Source organism: Panthera onca, chromosome A1, assembly GCF_046562875.1.
Source record: "Panthera onca isolate mPanOnc1 chromosome A1, mPanOnc1 haplotype 2, whole genome shotgun sequence".
NCBI classification, from domain to species: Eukaryota; Metazoa; Chordata; class Mammalia; order Carnivora; family Felidae; genus Panthera; species Panthera onca.
In genome coordinates, this window is record NC_138339.1 from 124,250,391 (window position 1) to 124,270,677 (window position 20,287).

At 37.5% G+C, this 20,287-nt stretch overlaps 1 protein-coding gene across 2 annotated transcripts in view; it reads right to left on the reverse strand.

Moving 5' to 3' along the window:
- CTNNA1 (catenin alpha 1) overlaps nucleotides 1-20,287 on the reverse strand; it is a 177,086-nt gene that overhangs the window by 118,198 nt on the left and 38,601 nt on the right. For both annotated transcript variants that reach the window (XM_078450571.2, XM_078450572.2), the window contains exons 4-5: nucleotides 1,504-1,670; nucleotides 632-751 (exon numbers count right to left, since the gene is read on the reverse strand). In XM_078450571.2, the coding sequence (XP_078306697.1) occupies nucleotides 632-751; nucleotides 1,504-1,670 (287 nt within the window). The remainder of the gene's footprint in view (nucleotides 1-631; nucleotides 752-1,503; nucleotides 1,671-20,287) is intronic.

Sequence of the window (20,287 nt, forward strand, 5' to 3'; positions counted from 1 at the left end):
TATAAGAAATAACTTGAAAAGTGACCAAACATGGGGGGAGAGCAGTGATAGTTTCTGATATGCCAGTAATTCCAATACGTTTCAACTGGCTTATGGTTTTTAAAAATCTGAATTACACTCCAATGCCAACTGAAGTTAATCCTTGAAGGCACATAACAAAGCCCTTATCATCTGTCCAGACACCAAGTTATTTAAAGCACAATTTTAAGGGGCCCTTGGGTGGCTCAGTCAGTTAAGCATCCAACTCTTGGTTTCAGCTCAACTCATGATCTCACAGTTTGTGGGTTCAAGCCCTGCAATGGGTTTCTTTCTCTCTCTCTCTCTCTCTCTCTCTCCCCTTCTCTCTCTCTCTCTCTCTCCCCTTCTCTCTCAGATCCTCCCCCACTCTCTCTCTCAAATAAACTTTAAAAAAGTTTAAAGCACAATTTTCACAAGAATTAAAATAGAAGCCTAACATGAATGCAACTTAACAACACAATAGTGACAGGACACTTCACAAATTAAATGTTTTAATGGAACTATACTGTCAGAGGGTGGTAATTGTACCTTCAGAAAACTCAGGTTAAAATCACTTTTTCCCACAAGATAATAATATAAACAATTTTAATATGCACCCAAATCATGACTATACCTGTTGCCTTTTGGCTGCCATAATGTTCAGCTTATCCACTTCAGGTTTCAGGGCTTTATACTGTATTCCTAAGTCTTGTTCAGTGCCAGCATTCCTCAGTTTCAAGATACCATCTTCCACCTACAAAACACACTCCTAAATAAGAAAAATTCTAAACAATACAAATATGTATATAAAAAAGATCTATAACATTTTATTCCTTTTAACAGTTCCTCAGCAATCCAAACTCCCTCTTCAGTTTACATGACCCTCAAACATTTGAGCAGTTATTACATGGGAATTTTATGGGAAGTGGGAAGAGGAGCAATATACCGTGCTATCTAAAACAATACAATTTAGGGGCATGTGGGTGGCGCTCAAGGCATCTCACTTCAGCTCAAGTCATGATCTCATGGTTTGTGAGTTCGAGCCCCACATCAGGCTCTGTGCTGACAGCTCAGAACCTGGAGACTGCTTTGGATTCTGTCTGCGCTCTCTCTCTCAAAAATAAACATAAATAAATAAATAAATAAATAAACAAATAAATAAATAAAAATAAAACAATACAATTTAAACTATCTTGGTTTCTCAACTCTGGAACTCTACTGGTACAAGGAAATGCTTAATCACTACTGCAGAGAGAAGGAGTCAAAACATTATCTTTGCTACATGTTCTGCATCAGAATGAAGACTAAACAGAATCACAGCACTATCGGTATGAGATACACCTAGAGTAGAGAAGGAAATGGAAACGAAAGGAAAACATTCCTGGTGCACTTGGGTAAACGAAGGTCAAAACCAAACCAAATTCTAAGGAATGCTGAATTAAGCATGGCCAGCAGCAGCCTCACTGTGATGGAGAGAACAAATTACAGGCACAGGCCTGTACTTACAACTTTCAGCTGAACAAGTAATTTGTAGACATCTGCCATGTCAGCCAAAATAAGCAGCCGGGTAACAGCAGAGAGCAAAGCTCGAGCTGCCCGAACCATGTTGCCACGCTTCACAGAAGAACAAGGATCATCTGCAAACTCTCCCGCAGCAGTCTTCATCAAATCACCTGTTTTACATCATGAAAAAAACTCATCAGAAATGAACCAAATAACTGGTCTATATTTAAAAAAATTACAATAAAAATAGTTCAAACCTTACACAGTCCATGCACAGAGTTTAAGGGCTCCCGTTTTTATTGTTTTGTTTTCTTTTGTTTGTTTTACAGCAGTCACTAAGAAAAACACCCTTGCATACTGTTGGTAAAAACACACTCTCTGGGGGCGCCTGGGTGGCTCAGTCGGTTAAGCGGCCGACTTCGGCTCAGGTCATGATCTCGTGGTCCGTGAGTTCGAGCCCCGCGTCGGGCTCTGTGCTGACAGCTCAGAGCCTGGAGCCTGTTTCAGATTCTGTGTCTCCCTCTCTCTGACCCTCCCCCGTTCATGCTCTGTCTCTCTCTGTCTCAAAAATAAATAAACATTAAAAAAAAATTTAAAAAAAAAAAAGCCTTAAAAACACTCCTTTCCAGGTCATCTGAGTGACTCAGTTAAGCATCCAACTATAGATTTCAGCTCAGGTCATGATCTCACAGTTTGTGGGATAGAGCCCCACATTAGGCTATACGCCGACAGCACAGTCTGCTTGGGTTTCTCAGTCTCCTATCTCTGTCCCTCCCCTACATGCACATGGGCTCTCGCACGGGCGCTCACTCTCTCTCTCTCTCTCTCCCTCAAAATGAATAAACATTAAAAGGGGGGGGGATCTTTAAAAAACAAAACAGCTCCTTTTCAGAAAGGAGCATTATAAGTATCCTAAGGAGAAAAAATAAAAAAGATGTGAGAAAAAAAAAAAAGGATCTAATGTGATCCACCCTCACGTCTACAGAATGGTACAGAAATACAGCAACTATTATGTATGACCACCACACTTCATTAACCATCTCACCGGTATATGAAAAGTCAGAGCGGAGTCAATGACTTATTCATTTTCCTCATACTAAAACCTTGACAACAACTCAAATACTCAACAATAAGCATCTAGTTAAGTCAATTATGGTACATTCTACAATTGACTATTATGCAAATATTAACATATATATGAAAAAATGTTAATGTATATAATGAAACCATAAGCATAAAGAAAAGAAAATGATAGATATATGTAGCCTGTTTAAAAAAAATGAGAGAAAAGACAGGAATCAAAAGGCAAATAATAGTTATACTAGGTTACAATCTGGCTCTTTACATTATGCTGTACTTATAAAAACATTTTCTATAACGAACAGGTATTAATATCCATAATTAAAAAATTGAGCTAAAAATATATGCAATATATTTTACCAGAGTTTCTAGGACTACCCATGGTTGGTTATAGTATCCAATCCTAAATTCAACAATACTAATAATTTATTTATAATGTTTCCTAGAAACTTGTAAAATAACTTACATTTTCATCATGTTTCTATTAATAATCATTTAAAGTGTCTATTGTCCCTCTTTTCTTACAGCTCTAAGCAAATGGAGGGCCAGGACTGTGTCTGTTCCATCAGTTATTCGGACAGTGCCTGTATGGGGACTATCTGTGGATTCCTGAGAAAGCAATTACTTCCTCCCTTGGCTGAATGTGTCCACTCCAGATTAAAGCCTAAAGGCCATTCATTCTCACATCTCTTCCAGTAATATAAAAAAGTGCATTCTCAAGAAGCCTAGTTCTATCTAAAGAGTCTTACCAAATTTCTCCTATCAAATTTAGCTGTAGAATAGGACCTTAGAGGGGAAAAAGTTAAATTCACCGTCAGATTCATATAGTAATTGGGCTTAGAGCACAGTATAGTATTAAGAGTAAAGACAAGCTCTGCAAATATGTCAGGTAAGAAATAATCACAATGAAGAATTTCATAGTAAAAAAACTTTCCTGAACCTAAGACACAGACACAGAAAGATAGTGACATATGGCAATGATGTGGATACGTAACATTAAAACTGTTACCTTATGATAACTAAAACTAGTGAGCTCATTCATTCATTCATTTATTCAACAAATATGAGCACCCACTATACATCAAAGTCTGACTTAAGTGCCAGTGATACAGCACCCAAGAAACAGCCCATGTCCTCATGGAACTCTAAAGAGGGAGGAAGACAGACAAGCAAACAATTAAAGGTAGATTAAGACAATATACCTAGATGCAACGGGCTCACAAATCAGGGAGTAATACAATACAATCAGAATTACAATAGCCCCGTGGACAAGGTGCTATGGAGAGATGGTAGGAAAAGCTATTTATTCATGAAGAAGCTATCTCAAAAGCCTTGCAGAAAAAGGTATTTACCTTAAACAATATTAATATTAAACAAGAGATATTGGCTTATACAATAAGTAGAACTTCACTTATTTATTGAGAACTTGCTAACACTAAAACAAATCAACCACTAGGGATACAAAGCTGAACAAGACTATCTCTGCTTTCAAGTGGTTTACAATCCAGAAAAAAAAGAATGTGATCATGGCCATGGACATAAATTATGTGGCATTTTAACATACAAGCTTTAAGAAAAACATAAAAGTACACACAGTTTCAACGGAAAAAGCACTAACAACCAGTGTTGAGGAAGAAGTAAAATGCCAGCAACAGTTTTATGGGAAACATGGTACTGTGAAATGGACTCTTCTCTCAAAGGACTGGAAGGATTTTTGATGTTAAAATTGAGGGAGTCAGCATCTCAAGCAAAAGGAACAGCAACATTTGTGGTGCCTGGGTGGCTCAGTCAGTTAAGCGCCTGACACTTGATTTTGGCTCAGGTCATGATATTGCAGTTCTTCAGTTGGAGCCCCACGTCAGGCCCCATGCTGACAGTGCAATGCCTGCATGGGATCCTCTCTCTCTCTCTCTCTCTCCCTCTCTCTCTCTCTCCCTCTCTCTCTCTCTCCCTCTCTCTCTCTGCCCCTCCCCAGCTCGTGCTCTGTCTCCCTCTCTTATCTCTTGTAAAAATAAATAAACGTGAAAAAAAAAATTTTTTAAGTTGAGACACACAGTAAGAAGGTGTATTTAGAGGCTGAGTCCTCCAGTTTAACTGGGAATTGAAGGATGTGTACAGAAGAAGCAGAAGATAGGGATGGAAAGTCCACAGACATAGTACAAAGAATTCCTGAGCCAAAGCAGGAAGTCAAAGTCATAGATCCACAGAATTAACCTAACAAAAGTATATAAAATAAACCTGACCCCAGAGATGGGTCAGAAAGGCACAGTGAGAGCCCAAGAAAAGAATCTTAATAAATGATAAAGGCAAGGGTTAAATGATATAATAACCTTTGATTATAAACAGTGAGGAAAAAGAAATTTCCTCACTCTGACTTAAAGGTTTCAAGCTGGGGCCACAGCACTGTATGATGATTTAAAAGAAAAAAAAAAAAAAAAAAAGGTGGCCCCTGAGACTGTGTATTTAGGAGTAGGGAGGAAGACAACTTTCTGACAAGAGAAACAATGAGAACCAAAGTGATGAAAACTCAAATGCATACATACAGGATCAATGGAAATGAATTAAGAATCCAGAAATAGAGTCAATTAATTTTCAACAAGGCTGCCAAGATCATTCAATGGGGAAAAATAGTCTTTTCAACAAACAGTACTGGGACGGGATATCCACATGCAGAAAGAAGGAACATGAACCTCTACCTCTTACCATATACTTTCAAAACAGAACTTAGAAGAAAACACTACCATAAGTCTTCATGGCCTCTGATCAGCCAATGGTTTCTTAGCTATGACACCAAAAGAACAAATAAGAAGAAAACATAGATTAAATGGCATCATCAAATTTGAAATTTTAGTGCTTTGGTCAAAGGATACTATCAAGAAAGTGAAAAGATCCACAGAACAGGAGAAAATTTCTGAAAACCATATATGTAAGAAGGATCTAGTAAACACAATATAAAAAGAACTCTTATGACTTAATAAAAAGACAACAAATTCAAAAATAGGCAATGAAATTACATATACATTCTCCAATTAAAACAAAATAAACAGCTAATAAGCACAGGAAAAGACATTCAGCCTCATTAGCTATAAAGGCAATGCATAACAAAATCATGAGATACCACTTCATATCTACTAGGATGGCTATAATCAAAAAGACAGAAAATAATAAATGTTGGTGAGGAATGTGGAGAAACTGGAACCCTCATACATGCTACAATGAATGGATACATGCTGCAATATGAATGAATCATCTAAGCATATGCCATGTGAAAGAAGCCAGTCATAAAAGGCCATATATTGTATTGTTCCATTTATGTGAAATGTCCACAACAGATAAATCCAGACACAGAAGCCAGATTAGTGGCTGCCAGCAGCTGGCGCAGAAAGAGTGAGGACTAACTGCTAATAGGTATGGGGTTTCCTTCTGGAGTAATCAAAGTGTTCTAGAATTACAAAGTAGTGATGGCTGTACAACCTTGTAAATACACTGAAAACCACTGAACTGTACACTTTAAAAGAGTGAATATTATGGTATGTGAATTATGGCTCAATAAAGAGACAAAGAATATCAAAGGCAGTGACCTGAAAGAGCACAGGCCTTGGAGTTACAGATAAGCCTGAGTTTTAGCTTTCTCTCTTACCAGCTATGTGACTGGACTCCACCGCCTGTTTCCTCTTCTGTAAAATACAGAGAATACTTCGCTGGGCGGGACAACTAAGATAACATATGTATGTCTAGTTCATTGCCTTGCACTTGGAGACAATACAGGGTTGGTAGAAATTATTAAGTAAAACAAAATGAGAAGACAGCAGAAAGGGTCTGTATGGTGTTTCATGAGCATTCATCTATTCAACAACCACTTTTAAGAGCATTAATACATGCCTTCTTTCAACAAATGTTTACCGAACACCTTCTATGAGCCAGGCAGCAATCTAACACTCAGATAAAAATTAACAAACCAGACAAAAATCCCTGGCTCCTGAGAGTTTATATTCTAATGTGAGGGGAAGATGATAAACGTAATAAAGTCAATTATATAGTTGTTAAACAAAAGTACTTATGAGAGGGAGGGGCAGTGGCAGAAATGACAAAGAGGGGATAAAAGATACAATTTAAAACAGAGAGATCAAGGGGCGCCTGGGTGGCTCAGTCGGTTGAGTGGCCGACTTCAGCTCAGGTCATGATCTCGCGGTTCGTGAGTTCGAGCCCCGAGTCAGGCTCTGTGCTGACAGCTCGGAGCCTGGAGCCTGTTTCAGATTCTGTGTCTCCCTCTCTCTGACCCTCCCCCGTTCATGTTCTCTCTCTGTCTCAAAAATAAATAAACGTTAAAAAAAAAAAAAAGTTTAACACAGAGAGATCAAGGCAGGCCTCAGTGAAAAAGCACCACTTGAGGAGAGCCTTAAAAAAGGAAGCACAGGAGCAATGTGGCTATCTTGAGAAAACATTTCAAGCAGAGGGAACACCAACTCAAAGGACCTAGGGCAGATGCACACTAAAATGATCCTGGAAAACCAAGGAAGCCAGTGCAGCTGGTAAGGAGGCAATGAGGAGGAGCAGCTTTGTGGGAGGTGCAAAAGGCAGATTTCAATTCAAGGGTAACAGAACAAGACTGCTCTTTCAAGAATCTGAGCTGCTACCAAGAGGAAAAGTCAAGGGCTACTAAAGAAAATTTTTCCACGTGTGTGCGCGCGCGCGCGCGTGTGTGTGTGGATGTGTGTGTGTGTAGACAGGTAGCAGTATTATGGGAGAGAAAAGGATAAAATTGGAAGTCACATAGAAACTGCAGCGTCACCACTAAACAGGTCTCTGTTTCCACAAATGTACAACAGAGATAATAATATAGATAATCCTCACTTTGCACAGTAGTCCAGGTCCATGAAAATAACCATGCAAGTTGTAACAGTGCAAAGTAATCTTTAATCAATGCGAAAAATTATGATTATCCTGTGTGACCTTTAACATTTTTTGACAAAAGATTAAAAGCTCCTTTACTACTAATTATAAATGCACAGGGAAATGAAAAAAATTGTAGATTTAGTACACTGTAACTTAAAACATTATGTACAGTGAAAATTAGTGTTTTCTTTGTAAGAGAATACTCAAAAGTAGTTTTTGAACAACACTTGCCTTCTTCAACATTTAACTTAGGATACAGACAATGCATCTCTTCTATCCCTTGGCAAACTGTCCTATTTCCTTCTAAATTTGGATCAGCTTCCAACATTTTATCCTTTGCACTTTCAATGTCATGAAATATCTCCAAAAGTTCTTTTAGTGTAAAGGTTTTGATGACATCACTTCCTCTGGGACATCATCATCCTTTTCTGCACAATCATTTTCCTCATTTATGTCAATAACTTTGCCTTCACTAAGTTCTTCTGACTGCTTACCTAGAGTCTCTTTAACAGCAGCAGTGTCAACATTCCCGGGCAGCTATTTATCCTATAACTTAATTTATATTCTATTCAAATTTAAATTCCAGGTTTATCACTTTTTGTTTCTTTGCTGCACTTCCATCTTTGTTAGTAAATTCATTCTTTCAACACTTTTTTAAAATTCTTTTAAAGTTTACTTTTGAGAGAGAGAGCAAGCAAACAGCAAAGGGGCAGAGAGAGGAGGGGACAGAGAATCCAAAGCAGACTCCACACTGCCAGCACAGAGCCTGACATGTGGCATGAACCCACAAAACAGGAAATCATGACCTGAGCCAAAGTCGGATACTCAACCAAACTAAGCCACCTAGGAACCCCACAATGACCCCATTTTGTAAAAGGGTTCATATTGAGTTTATCACCAGGAGACAAGGAGGCAACACAACCACACACAGAATGAACTGAACAGTTGCACAGTGACCAGTCACCCAGAGAGAAGGAACATGATAGGTCAATAATCCTAATGCACATCTGTTATTCATGTAGTGATATGTACATGTAAGAGCTAGCAATGAAGTCTGTACTTCATGAATTTACCCACAATCTATCATGTTAACTGAAACTTGAACCATGTTGGTTAGGGACAAGTTTTATTTCACTAAACTGTGGCTCATGAAATTTGTGTATACTGGACCCATGCAAAGTGAGGATTGCCTGTATCTACCTCCTACGGCTGCCGCAGAGATGAAACCAAACGTTCAGTAAAGTGCTTAGAACGGTGCCTGCACTCCCATACTATCTATTATCACTACTGGAATTTAGTTATAGATAGATGGAGGGGGACAGGAAGGCAAAAAGACACTAATGACACCTAAGTGAGGAAGCAAGACTCTAGATCACAGACAGGAACACATATAATCAGGACCACAGGAGGAAGTGAGAGCCATGAGAGTGTGAAAAGGAGGTTCTTGGACCCTCAGATGAGAATAGAAAGCAGAGATAGCAAGAGGTTGGCTTCCAGGCAGTATGAAGCTCAGCGTTGTTAGAGAATCTCATTTTCTCAGAAGCAGTAAGTGAGGCTATCCTAAAAACTGAGCAGGGTAAGGGTGCCTGGGTGGCTCAGTCAGTTAAGCAGCTGACTTTGGCTCAGGTCATGATCTAGTGGTTTGTGGGTTTGAGCCCCAAGCCAGCCTCTGTGGTAACAGCATGGAGTCTGCTTGGGATTCTATCTGCTTCACTCTCTGTCCCTCCCCATGACCCTGCTCTCTCTCTCTCAAAAAAATTTTTTAAAACATTAAAAAAAAAAAAAATAGAACTCTCAATTAGTTTACTTTGAAAAGTTATCAAAAGCACTCTTCCCAAACACAAAAAGGCAAACTGGGAAAACTGCAGCAGAAAGGCAATCTGTCCGAAGTCACACGGTCAGCAGTAAAGGCTGAAAATATAACTGGGTCTTCTGGCCTTGTTCAAGTTGTCTCCAGTTAACTACACACTGCATCTGGTATTCACTATGATACAAAGGAGATGAAATTTAAGAGAACCCCTATTACTGTTCTATCTGCCATGAAATCAGAACTGTCAACATGCCCATCCCCTGATGTTTTTCCCCCAACTAAGCTGAGGATAAAAATTAAGTTACTATGGAGTTCAAAACAAGGACAAAGGGCAACTGTAAAAGATATAAACCAAAAACCCAGTTCTACATTAGAACAGGACAAGATCAAAGCTGTTCTGAAGCATCAAATATCTTAAGTAAACTCCCTTCAATGCAATTCAATTTTTAAATAAAACTACAGGAAAAGAAAAGGCTTGAAAAGAGTATGGGGTCAGGGATATATGAGAAAGATAAAAAATAGAAAAAAGGATTGGTTTTTCTTCTCTGGAGCCTAGGAAATGAGACATTCTGTTATGCTGCTCTTCTTTAAAACTAAGAATGTGGGGGTATCTGGTTGGCTCAGTCAGTTAAGCATCCAACTGTGGCTCAGGTCATGACCTCATGGTTCCTGAGTTCAAGCCCCACATCAGGTTCTATGCTGCATCAGGCTCTGTGCTGATAGCACAGAGTCTGCTTGAAATTCTCTCTCTCTGCCCCTCCCCTGCATGCACCCTCTCTCTCTCTCAAAATAAATAAATAAACTTTAAAAAAAAACACATCAAAGCATCTGGGCAGCTCAGTCGGTTAAGCGTCTGACTCTTGGTTTTGGCTTGGGTCATGATCTCACGGTTTCATGGGTTTGAGCCCTGCATAAGGCTCTGCACTGGCAGCATGGAGTCTGCTTGCCTCTCTCTCTCTCTGTCTCTCTCTCTCTCACTCTCTGCCCCTCCACCACTTGCACTGTCTCTGTCTCTCTCAAAATAAATAAAGTAAAATTTGTTCAAATAAAAATAAAAAATAAACTGTCCTTTTGTGGTAACAGCTACGAAGTTTGCCTCTGTTCCCCTTATTGGGAGTTTTTCCATCTGTTAAAAAAAAAAAAAAAAGGAATTAAGCCAATATGAGGTTTCTTCCAGTTTTTAGGAACTGGTAATCTCCCTTACCTATCCCATTTATGACTTCACATCCCACAAAGCCCACGCCATACTACAAGAACGACTCCCAACCACAACGCCATAGCAGAAGGTCTCAGGTCCTCAAAAATACAGGTATATAAACATGTCAACAGCCTTTAATAGTCCTACAAGACACCTAACAGATAAGGAGCCAAGTTGTACCTTCTCTAAAATAGCAATGGAGATAATTCTAATATGCTCCTCAGCCAGAACCTTTTCTACCTTTAAGTCCAGAAAAAGATAAGAACTCTGCCAGCCCACCGGACGAGTAAAGCTTACCTCCTATAAATTACATAAACCACTAGGGGCGCCTGGGTGTCTCAGTCAATTAAGTGTCTTGATTTCGACTCAGGTGGTGATCTCCCAGTTCCTGGGATGGAGCTCATCGGACTCTGTGCCACAACAGACTCTGCCAGCATGAAGCCTGCCTGGGATTCTCTCTCTCCCTCTCTGCCCCTCCTCCACTCTTTCTATTTCAAATATATAAACATTTTAAAAAATAAACAATTACATAAACCAGTGGCTTCAGGTTCCTTTACTAATGGAAAAAAATTTTTTAATGAAAATGGAAATCACAATGTGCTTACATCACAGAGACAGGATAGGACAGAGTACATCAACATATACGAAAATATTAACAGAGGTGGCATATCACAAGATGGTACAGCATGATGGTAGATTATTTTCGATTTGTGTTTTTTTTTAAACTTTCTATAATGAACATATGTACTTTTATTTTTTAAGGTTTTTGTTTGTTTTTGTTTTTGTTTTTTAAGTAATCTCTACACCCAATGTGGGTCTTAAACCCATGACCCCAAGATCAAGAGTCTCATGCTCTTCTGACTAAGGCAGCCAGGCACCCTGAACATACATACTTTGAAAAAAAAAAAGGTTTTAAATGATAAAAAAAAAAAAAAAATTGAAAGTATCTTTAATTCATGTCTGTGATACATAAAACTCAGGGTTTCCAAGAAAAGAATAACCTAAAGCACTCAAAAAAGTCTATATACAAAATTTCTTTTCCTAAGGTATAAAAAACCCCGTGACTACTAGTGTTGCTACATAAGGAAAAAATAAAATTAGCATACAGTAGGAAATATAAAAGCTTTGTGAAATCAGCTGTCTCGAGAAGCTTATCCAAATATGGGTAAACGAAGTGGTAAAATAAGGAGCCATCTGCAGCCCCAATCTCATTATCATCATTTTTTGTTTAGTTGCTGCAGGAGAAGTTCAATTATTATACAGACCTTAAGTAGGTATTTCTTATAGACAACTTTTTATGAGAGCACACTGTTAGCAACTGCCAAATCTTAAAGAGAAAGATTTTAAGACATCCACCTGAATATGCTTTTGAGGACTGCAAACACATCCCTGTGTCAAAATGACAGAAGCTTTCAGGAGAATAGCTAAAAATCATTTACCATCATAAACATGTTCAAATTCCTTATTCATTTCAGGATCAATTTCAGGGCCATATGTCAAATTCTGATCCCTCCTCTCACAGTGATTTCCCAAATGGTCTTGCTCAATTCATTTTGATCTCTTTATCTTAAAAATGATTTTAAATACCTCAATTTGTTTTCTTTTCAGTCAACTATCTCATACTAGTCAATAATGGTAGACTTCAGTCTTCAAAATAAAAAACTGTCCTATTTAAACTTGTGAAAAGAAAATAAAACTCTGGCCATAAAAATATTAAAGACAAGTATTTAGATCTCTGACTCAAAATGACCCCCTTAAATCATATTACTTTATATAGAGAGAATAATACTGTCACTAAATATTATGTTATAGGAAAGTACTTAGTGATACTGAACAATGTTCAAGATCCGTTAAGTAAAAAAAGTAAATGACACATCAAGCAAAACCTATTTCTACACATGTGAGTATATTCATAGAAAACAAACTTTAAGGATCTAGAAACAAAATGTTAACCATTGGTTTTATCTCTGGGTAACAAAATTAGAGCTGATTTTTATTTTCTTTCTTTCTTTTTTTTTTTTTTTTGTTCTTACTATCAAAAACACTCACTGCAGAAAATTAGCTTTTATTTTTAAAAAGTTAATTCTACCCAAGGAATAGCCAGAGGAGGAGAAAAGAAAACAACAAACCACCAACAACAACAAAACAGCAAGCAACCAGTATCACAAGTAAATCTGTTATAAATCACCATGTACTTAACAATGGCATCTTTTTACACAGAAAAGTAAAAAAAAAAAATCCAACCCTGAATTTGAACACTTAAAACTTCCCTACCATGGGATTCCTAATTCTTCAAAGTTACATTTTAATACTTTAGGTTCAGTGACAAGCCTACTTCATACCAAATTCTCTTAAATACATCTGATTAATAGATCTCACCAAAAACGGATATAACTTTTCTTACTTCTTTGTTATTCTATCAACTTCATTTTTACTAAATAATAGACAGGACCAAGTCTTCATAAAATTATTTGCTAGATTCAAGGTAATCAAGAATTAACACCCATTTCTCAATCTGCCCCACTCCTCACCCCCAAATTTTTAAATTCATTTTCCATGATCTGGTAATAAAATAAGACCTTTTCCTCACTTGTAAATGAAGATAAATGCAATACTATTGGCAAAGGGTAATAGATTCCATTACATAGTCCTTGCAGGAATGAACCAAATGATGGTATATATCGGACATAACGTTCATGGCCTGTGACATGGGGATGAACAATTAATCCTCCCTACTTTCACCTTTCCATTCATCTGTGGGGATATCTGGCAACAACCACAGATCTCCAGATAGTACCTCCATAATTAGAGGAAAGCGGACAATGACTCAATTCCTAACAGAGGCTTTAAGAGAACTTTCCTGGTGTGCCATTTTTAATCCACAAAACTGTTCATCTTTTGAAAATCAACCCAGGAAATAAACATTTAATATGTTATTTAACTACTATAAGCCATCTGAATCAGCTCAGAGAGTGCCCAGAAAAACTTCCAACCTACGCCCTTTCTCATCCCCTGGGGATGTAAGTAAAGGAAGCTTTGAAATTTCTTTTTCCAGTTGACAAAATGGATTTTTTAAAAAAGTTAAAATAGAGTACCACACATATTCATGTTCTCATTTTCCTTACTAATTCAAGTGTGCCCTGCTGCTATTCAGAAACACTTCAAAGAGAGGCACTTACTTCCTGATTACACATTCAAATAAATGCATAACATGCATTTCAACTTGGAATCACTTTCTTAAGAAATTAACTAGTAGAAACCACGTTATTGCAACATCATGGTTGAAGTCATGCCAAAGTCAAAATTTTAATACCTAAGATAACTTCCTCAGCTACGCTGTACAAATATATTCAGGCAATACTATTACCCACTGTAACTTAAAAGTATTATTGTGCTGTTAGTGTTATTTATTAAACGTTTAATGAAACAGACTTAAAAAAAAAAAAGAGGAGCAATTTCAAAATGAAAGGAAACATTAGAATTTAATAACTTCTTTCTCCTTTCCTCACTTCCATAGCCAGCCAGAAACCAAGTCTCTGCAAAGCAGCATATGCTCACATAAGGGTAATGATCCAGAAGCAGACAGCATGCTTGACACATCCCAAGTAAAGAAAATATAGCCTCCACCCTAGAGACTTAGAGTTTAAGTCAGAAAGACAACTTTAAGACATAAAACACCCAGATGACAACTAGTTAATGATTTTTTTTGGACTTTACATTTTGCTTTTCCTGCTCAAGTTAAATGCATAGCAACAGAAAATGAATTAAATGGTGGGAGTGGAGGAATGGAGGTCAATAATGAACAAGTTTTAAATTAATCACAGTCTTCAGGAACATAGGAAGGGTAGGAACTGGAGTGAGAGCACTTCCAACAACAGACCCAGCCATCAGGGGATCACATGAAAAGAGACATCCACAATAAGAGGAGAAAACAGGATGAAAAATATACGAAGGTGACAAAGGTAAAAGTCAAGGTAACAATAGGAAGCAAGAACTCAAAGAAGAGTATGAGAAAAATCAGCTGATTTTTTAGCAGCTTTGATGAAGAAAGTCATTACACTAATCTGAAAACCTAATTAACTTAACTTTTATCTTTTTCAAAATGTTAAATGTTTCTCTGCTATTGCTCTTCCACAGTATCATTATTAACACTTTTTGAAACCCACTCAACATTGCAGGGTAGGAATACTTGTCAAATTTCTCCTGTGAAAAATCAAAGAGCCCATTTAGAAGATCAAGCTCATGATCCCAACCTGATTAAAACCACACTAACAAGACCAAATCAAAATGCAATCTCTCACATACCCACACAAAGCTATGTTTCAAGTCTTCACATCATGAACTTTGCAAACCCAGATTCCACTGTCTCCCGTCTACCTCTCAAACCCTACTCAAAAAAGTCACTGACAGTTGCTCTGTCTTGATCATATCTGCCTTTTAACATCTATCTTCCAGGCTGCCTATATCAAATGTGGGTATATCAGTCTGAGGCTGTCAACATCTGCACTGGACAGGAGACCAATTTTCACCTCCTTCAATCTGACTCTAGGCATTGCCAGGGAGAAAATTGTGCCTCAAGAGCCTGACAGCTTGTGCTCAATATCCTTTTGTCAAGAACAAAATAAATCATTATTTTCCTTAAAATTGCCTTGCTGAGATTCACAATGTTAAATATATATATATGATAAATGTGTATGCACATGCATACATATATATATACACACATACACATATATATGTACATAAATACTCTCCATGTGTGTATATTTATTTTTCTCCCTATATACAAATCATTCAAGCTGCACCAAGGAAAATGGCATCTATATCCTCAATTTTACTACACAATTACTGAGGTAAACAGAAGAGTATCTCTTAAGAAAATAAAAATAAAATAAAATAATAAAATAAAATAAAATAAAAATAAAAGTCTCTTAATTAACATCAATTAAAAACCCTCATTACCCATCCCTTCTTTAAGACAATGTCCTAAGAGACCATATGTTTTATCTGGGTAATTCAGTGCTTTCAAAATTTAAAAAAGCTGAGAATGGGGGTACCTGGGTTAACCATCCAACTTCAGCTCTGGTTATGATCTCACATAACCAGAGTTCAAGCCCCGCCTCAGACTCTGTTGTGACAGCTCAGAGCCTGGAGACTGTTTCAGATTCTGTGTCTCCCTCTCTCTCTGTTCCTCCCCACCTCATGCTCTCTCTCTCTCTCCTTCAAAACTAAATAAATATTAAAAAAAAAAAAAAAGCTAAGAAGTTATCTATCCAACAAGACCATTAGAGAATGCTCACCAATCAACTACAGCTACTAAGATCACGTAGGTACTAGACAACTTTTCACTCTACTGTTTCAGTAGACCAATACATACTGCTTTTTGGCTCTAAAACTGACAAGACATTTTCTACAGAAAAGATGGCTCTTGTAGTGATTGAGACTTAGTACTGAACAACATTATTGCTCTCAGTAAATTGAAGTTGTACTTCCACTCAAAGACGATGCGCTTGCACTATAATCAAAGCTTACCTGAAATGGAATACCGATCCAAAAGCCAGAACTTAAAAAGACTCCAAAGAAATTTTAAAACAAATACTGCCTAAATACAAATGAACATGAAAGGGAGGAAACCATAAGCCAAACATTAAAGTGTGTACTTCCTATTTATTGGACAAGAATATTCAGTAAAAGAATTTACTCTGTTTTCACTTTCCTGCCATGTGGGGAGAAGGGCCATCTGGTTTCACTATTAAGTGTTTTCTCAGTATTGGAGAAGTGGGTACAGTGAATTATCTTGATATTTTCATGTTGTCCACCATGTGAACAACAGCATATATATGAGAAGTTGTTATAAATGGTATGGCAGTCATGGAACGAAATTCAAACCAAATTGTTTGGTATGCAGTAAAAGTCATGACTTTAGCTACAATCCTTGCTCTATTCAACAGAACTCAACCACCTTTTCCAGGACTACCAGATTTTGTCTCATCATTAAAAAGATTAGAGACATAGGGGCACTTGAGTAACTCAGTGGGTTAAGCATCCAACTCTTGATTTTGGGTCAGGTCATGATCTCACAGTTTTTGAGTTCGAGCCACGCATTGGGCTCCACGTTGGCAAAGTGGAGCCAGCTTGGGATTCTGTCTCCCTCTCTCTCTGCCCCTCCCCTGCTCATTATCGATCTATCTCTCTCAAAATAAATAAACATTTAAAAAAATTATAGACACACACAAATTTACGTATTGACTTTCAACTCTAAGTTAATTCTACCTCTGCAATACATTAGTGATGGGATATCTAAAAGATTAGCACCTCTAGCCCAGTAAGACATGTCTCAATCTTCCAGAATCTTGTAAAATTCCAACTGATAAGAAAAGTAACAGGATTCAACCAATCAACTACAAAGAATGAATGTTTACAGATACCTACCAATGCCGTAGGAACTCCCAAAAACACCCTTATGTTCCAAATATATGCATAAATAAACACATGCATGTCAACATCAATCCTCCCTGCCCCCAAATAATGCACATTTTTTTAAATGAAGTTGCGGGGCACCTACGTGGCTCAGCTCGTTGGGCATCCAACTCTTGATTTTGGGTTCAGGTCATGATCCCAAGGTCATAGGATAGAGCCCAACGGGCTCCACATTGGGCATGGGCCTGCTGAACATTCATTCTTTCTTTCTTTCTCTCTCTCTCTCTCTCTCTCTCCCTCTCCCTCTGCCCCACTAGTGCTCTATTGCTCACTCTCAAAAATAAAAAGGAAAAACAAGAAAAAAAAAAATAAGGAAGTAGCATTTTACACCTATAAAGAGAGCAAAAAATTTTAAGACTATCCCAATATTTGTCAAAAAGGATTATTTGTTTCCACTCAATGCCAATTTATTATATCCTGTATTCCTTTGGAGAACTCTCCCCCATTTCTCCTGTTCTAGGGCAAACATGTGATCTAGGCTGACTAGAAACTGGTTCAGTGCTGAGCATGACCCAAGCAAAGCTACCCAGTCCCTTCTATGACTAAAATATAGACACAGAGGAAGAAAAGTTCTTTTTTGGCTAAGATGACCACCTCAAACTAAAGGTGGAATCTTAAAAAATAAAAAAATAAAAAAATAAACAAACAAAAAAGAGAATAAGACCTACAGAGAGCAAACTGATGGTCAGAGGGGAAGGAGGACAAGCAAAATAGGTGAAGGGGAATGGGAGATACAGGCTACCAGTTATGGAATAAAAAAGTCACGAGAATAAAAGGCACAGCATAAGGAATATAGTCAATGATACTGTAATAGCAATGGATGGTGACAGATGGTAGCTATATCTGTGGTGAACATAGCATAATGTATAAACCTGTCCAATCACTATGTAGTACATCTAAAACTAATGTAACATTGTGTGTCAACTACATTCAAATAAGGAAGGAAGGAACTAACGAACGAAGGAAATAGGGTAAAATGAAATACGTGGAGCCAAGTGATGAAAAAAGCCTCACACCCTTCGAGTCAGTCACATCTATCCCTGAAATCACAATCTACTTCTAGAATTCTCAATTACAAAGGCCCATAAACTCCCTTTTGCTTCAACAGCTCTGAACTGAATTACTGTCCCTTGTAACTGGTGAGGCTGTAAGAATATTAGAAAACTGATGATATAACCATACTGGATAACCAGTTAGGAATACATTTTTTTTTAAGTTTATTTATTTTTGAGAGGGGGAGAGAGAGAGAGAGAGAGAGAGAGAGAGAGAGAATATGTGAGCAGAGGAGGAGCAGAGACGAAGAGAGAGGATTACAAGCAGGCTCCACACTGTCAACGCAGAGCCCAAAGCAGGGTTCAAACCCAGGAACCATGAGATCATGACCTGAGTGGAAATGAAGAGTTAAACACTCAACCAACTGAGCCACCCAGGCACCCCTAGGAATACATTTTAAAAGCCCTATAACCAATGTATGCCCCTGTGTGTGTAAAACTTCATCAAACTGTACACAGATTTGTGTATTTTGTTGTATATAATTATTCTGTTTATAAAAAAGATCTGTGTCCCTATTATTTCTACTCCTGGAAATGTATCTTAATGATGTAATTTTTAAAAGGGGAGGGGGAGAGGGGCGCCTGGGTGGCTCAGTCGGTTAAGCGTCTGACTTCGGCTCAGGTCATGATGTCGCGGTCCGTGAGTTCAAGCCCCGCGTCAGTCTCTGGGCTGATGGCTCAGAGCCTGGAGCCTGCTTCCGATTCTGTGTCTCCCTCTCTCTCTGCCCCTCCCCCATTCATGCTCTGTCTCTCTCTGTCTCAAAAATAAATATACGTTAAATAAATAAATAAATAAAATAAAGGGGGGAGACACTATATGTACGTGCTTACTCACTCGAGCATTATTTATATCAAAAACATAAAAACTTTTAAGTCCAATAGGGAAATTATGGAATAAAAAATACAGTTTTAAACATTACAAATTCCAAGGTTATACTAACAAACAAAATGCCTATAATGACTGTTACATTCTTTAAAAAAAAATAAAATGGTATCAAAGTTACAATTAATACTAGGGTAAAATGCATATGCATTTAGCCATGGACTTGAAAGGAAACACAAAACCACATATACATAAAATACTATTTATAAACATTTTAAAAAATGAAGTAATGTAAATCTAAAATAACATGTAGAAGGCTTATATGTAAACACTGATGAAAGAAATTAAAATCTAAATAGATGGAAATATAGTTTGATCATAACTATACTGGTCAATAGAGTAAGAATGTCGATATTCTCCAAATTAATTACAAGTTTAACGTAATTCTATCAAAGTCCCAGATTTTTTGTAGATACAGATAAGCTTATCTAATATTTATACGGAAAAACAAAAGAGAATAACTAAAACGATTCAGGAAAAAACTAGGTGGGAAGAAACATTTTACCCAACTCTAAGACTCATACAGCAATAGCAATAAAGACTGTGTGGGTACTGGTGGAGGAAAAGACACAGACATCAATGGAACAAAATAGAGAACTCAGAAATAATCCCATACAAGCACAGTTGACCAATTTTTGACAAGGGTGCAAAAGCAAGAGAATCTTTTCAACAAATGATACTGGTTGGGGAAGTCCATAGGGGGCAAAAATGAACTCACCCTAAACTTCACATATTATACAAAAATTAACCCAAAAGGGGTCAAAGATTTAAATGTAAAACATAAAACTAAAAATAACTTTTAAAAGAAAACAGGGAAAATATTCATAAGCTAAACCCTGGTGAAGAATTCTTAGACACCAAAAACTTGACTCACAAGGTGGGGGGGGGGGGGGGGGTAAAAAAAATGTGGACTTCCTCAAATTAAAAGCTTTTACTATGCAACAAACTATATATACACCATGGAGTATTCATAGAATACTACCTAACAACAGAAAGTTACAAACTGATATACCAACTTGGATGGCTCTCAAGGCCATCATGTTGACTAAAAGAAGCCAATCTCAAAAGGTCATATACTGTCTGATTCCATTCACACCATATTCTTGAAATGACAGAATTAGAAATGGAGACAGGCAAGTTACCAAGGATCAGAGGTGGTGGGTAGTGTAAACAAAATGGGTGTGACTATATGGGGGTAAGCATGAGGGAGAACTTTATCATGGTGATGGTGATGGAATAGTTCTGTATGATTGCAGTGGTGACTGCACAAATGTACACGTGATAAAATCAGAGAGTTACACACATATATTATGCCATTGTTAATTTCCTTATGTTGATATTGTACCATAGTTCCATAAGATACAACCACTGGGGGAACTCAAAAAAGG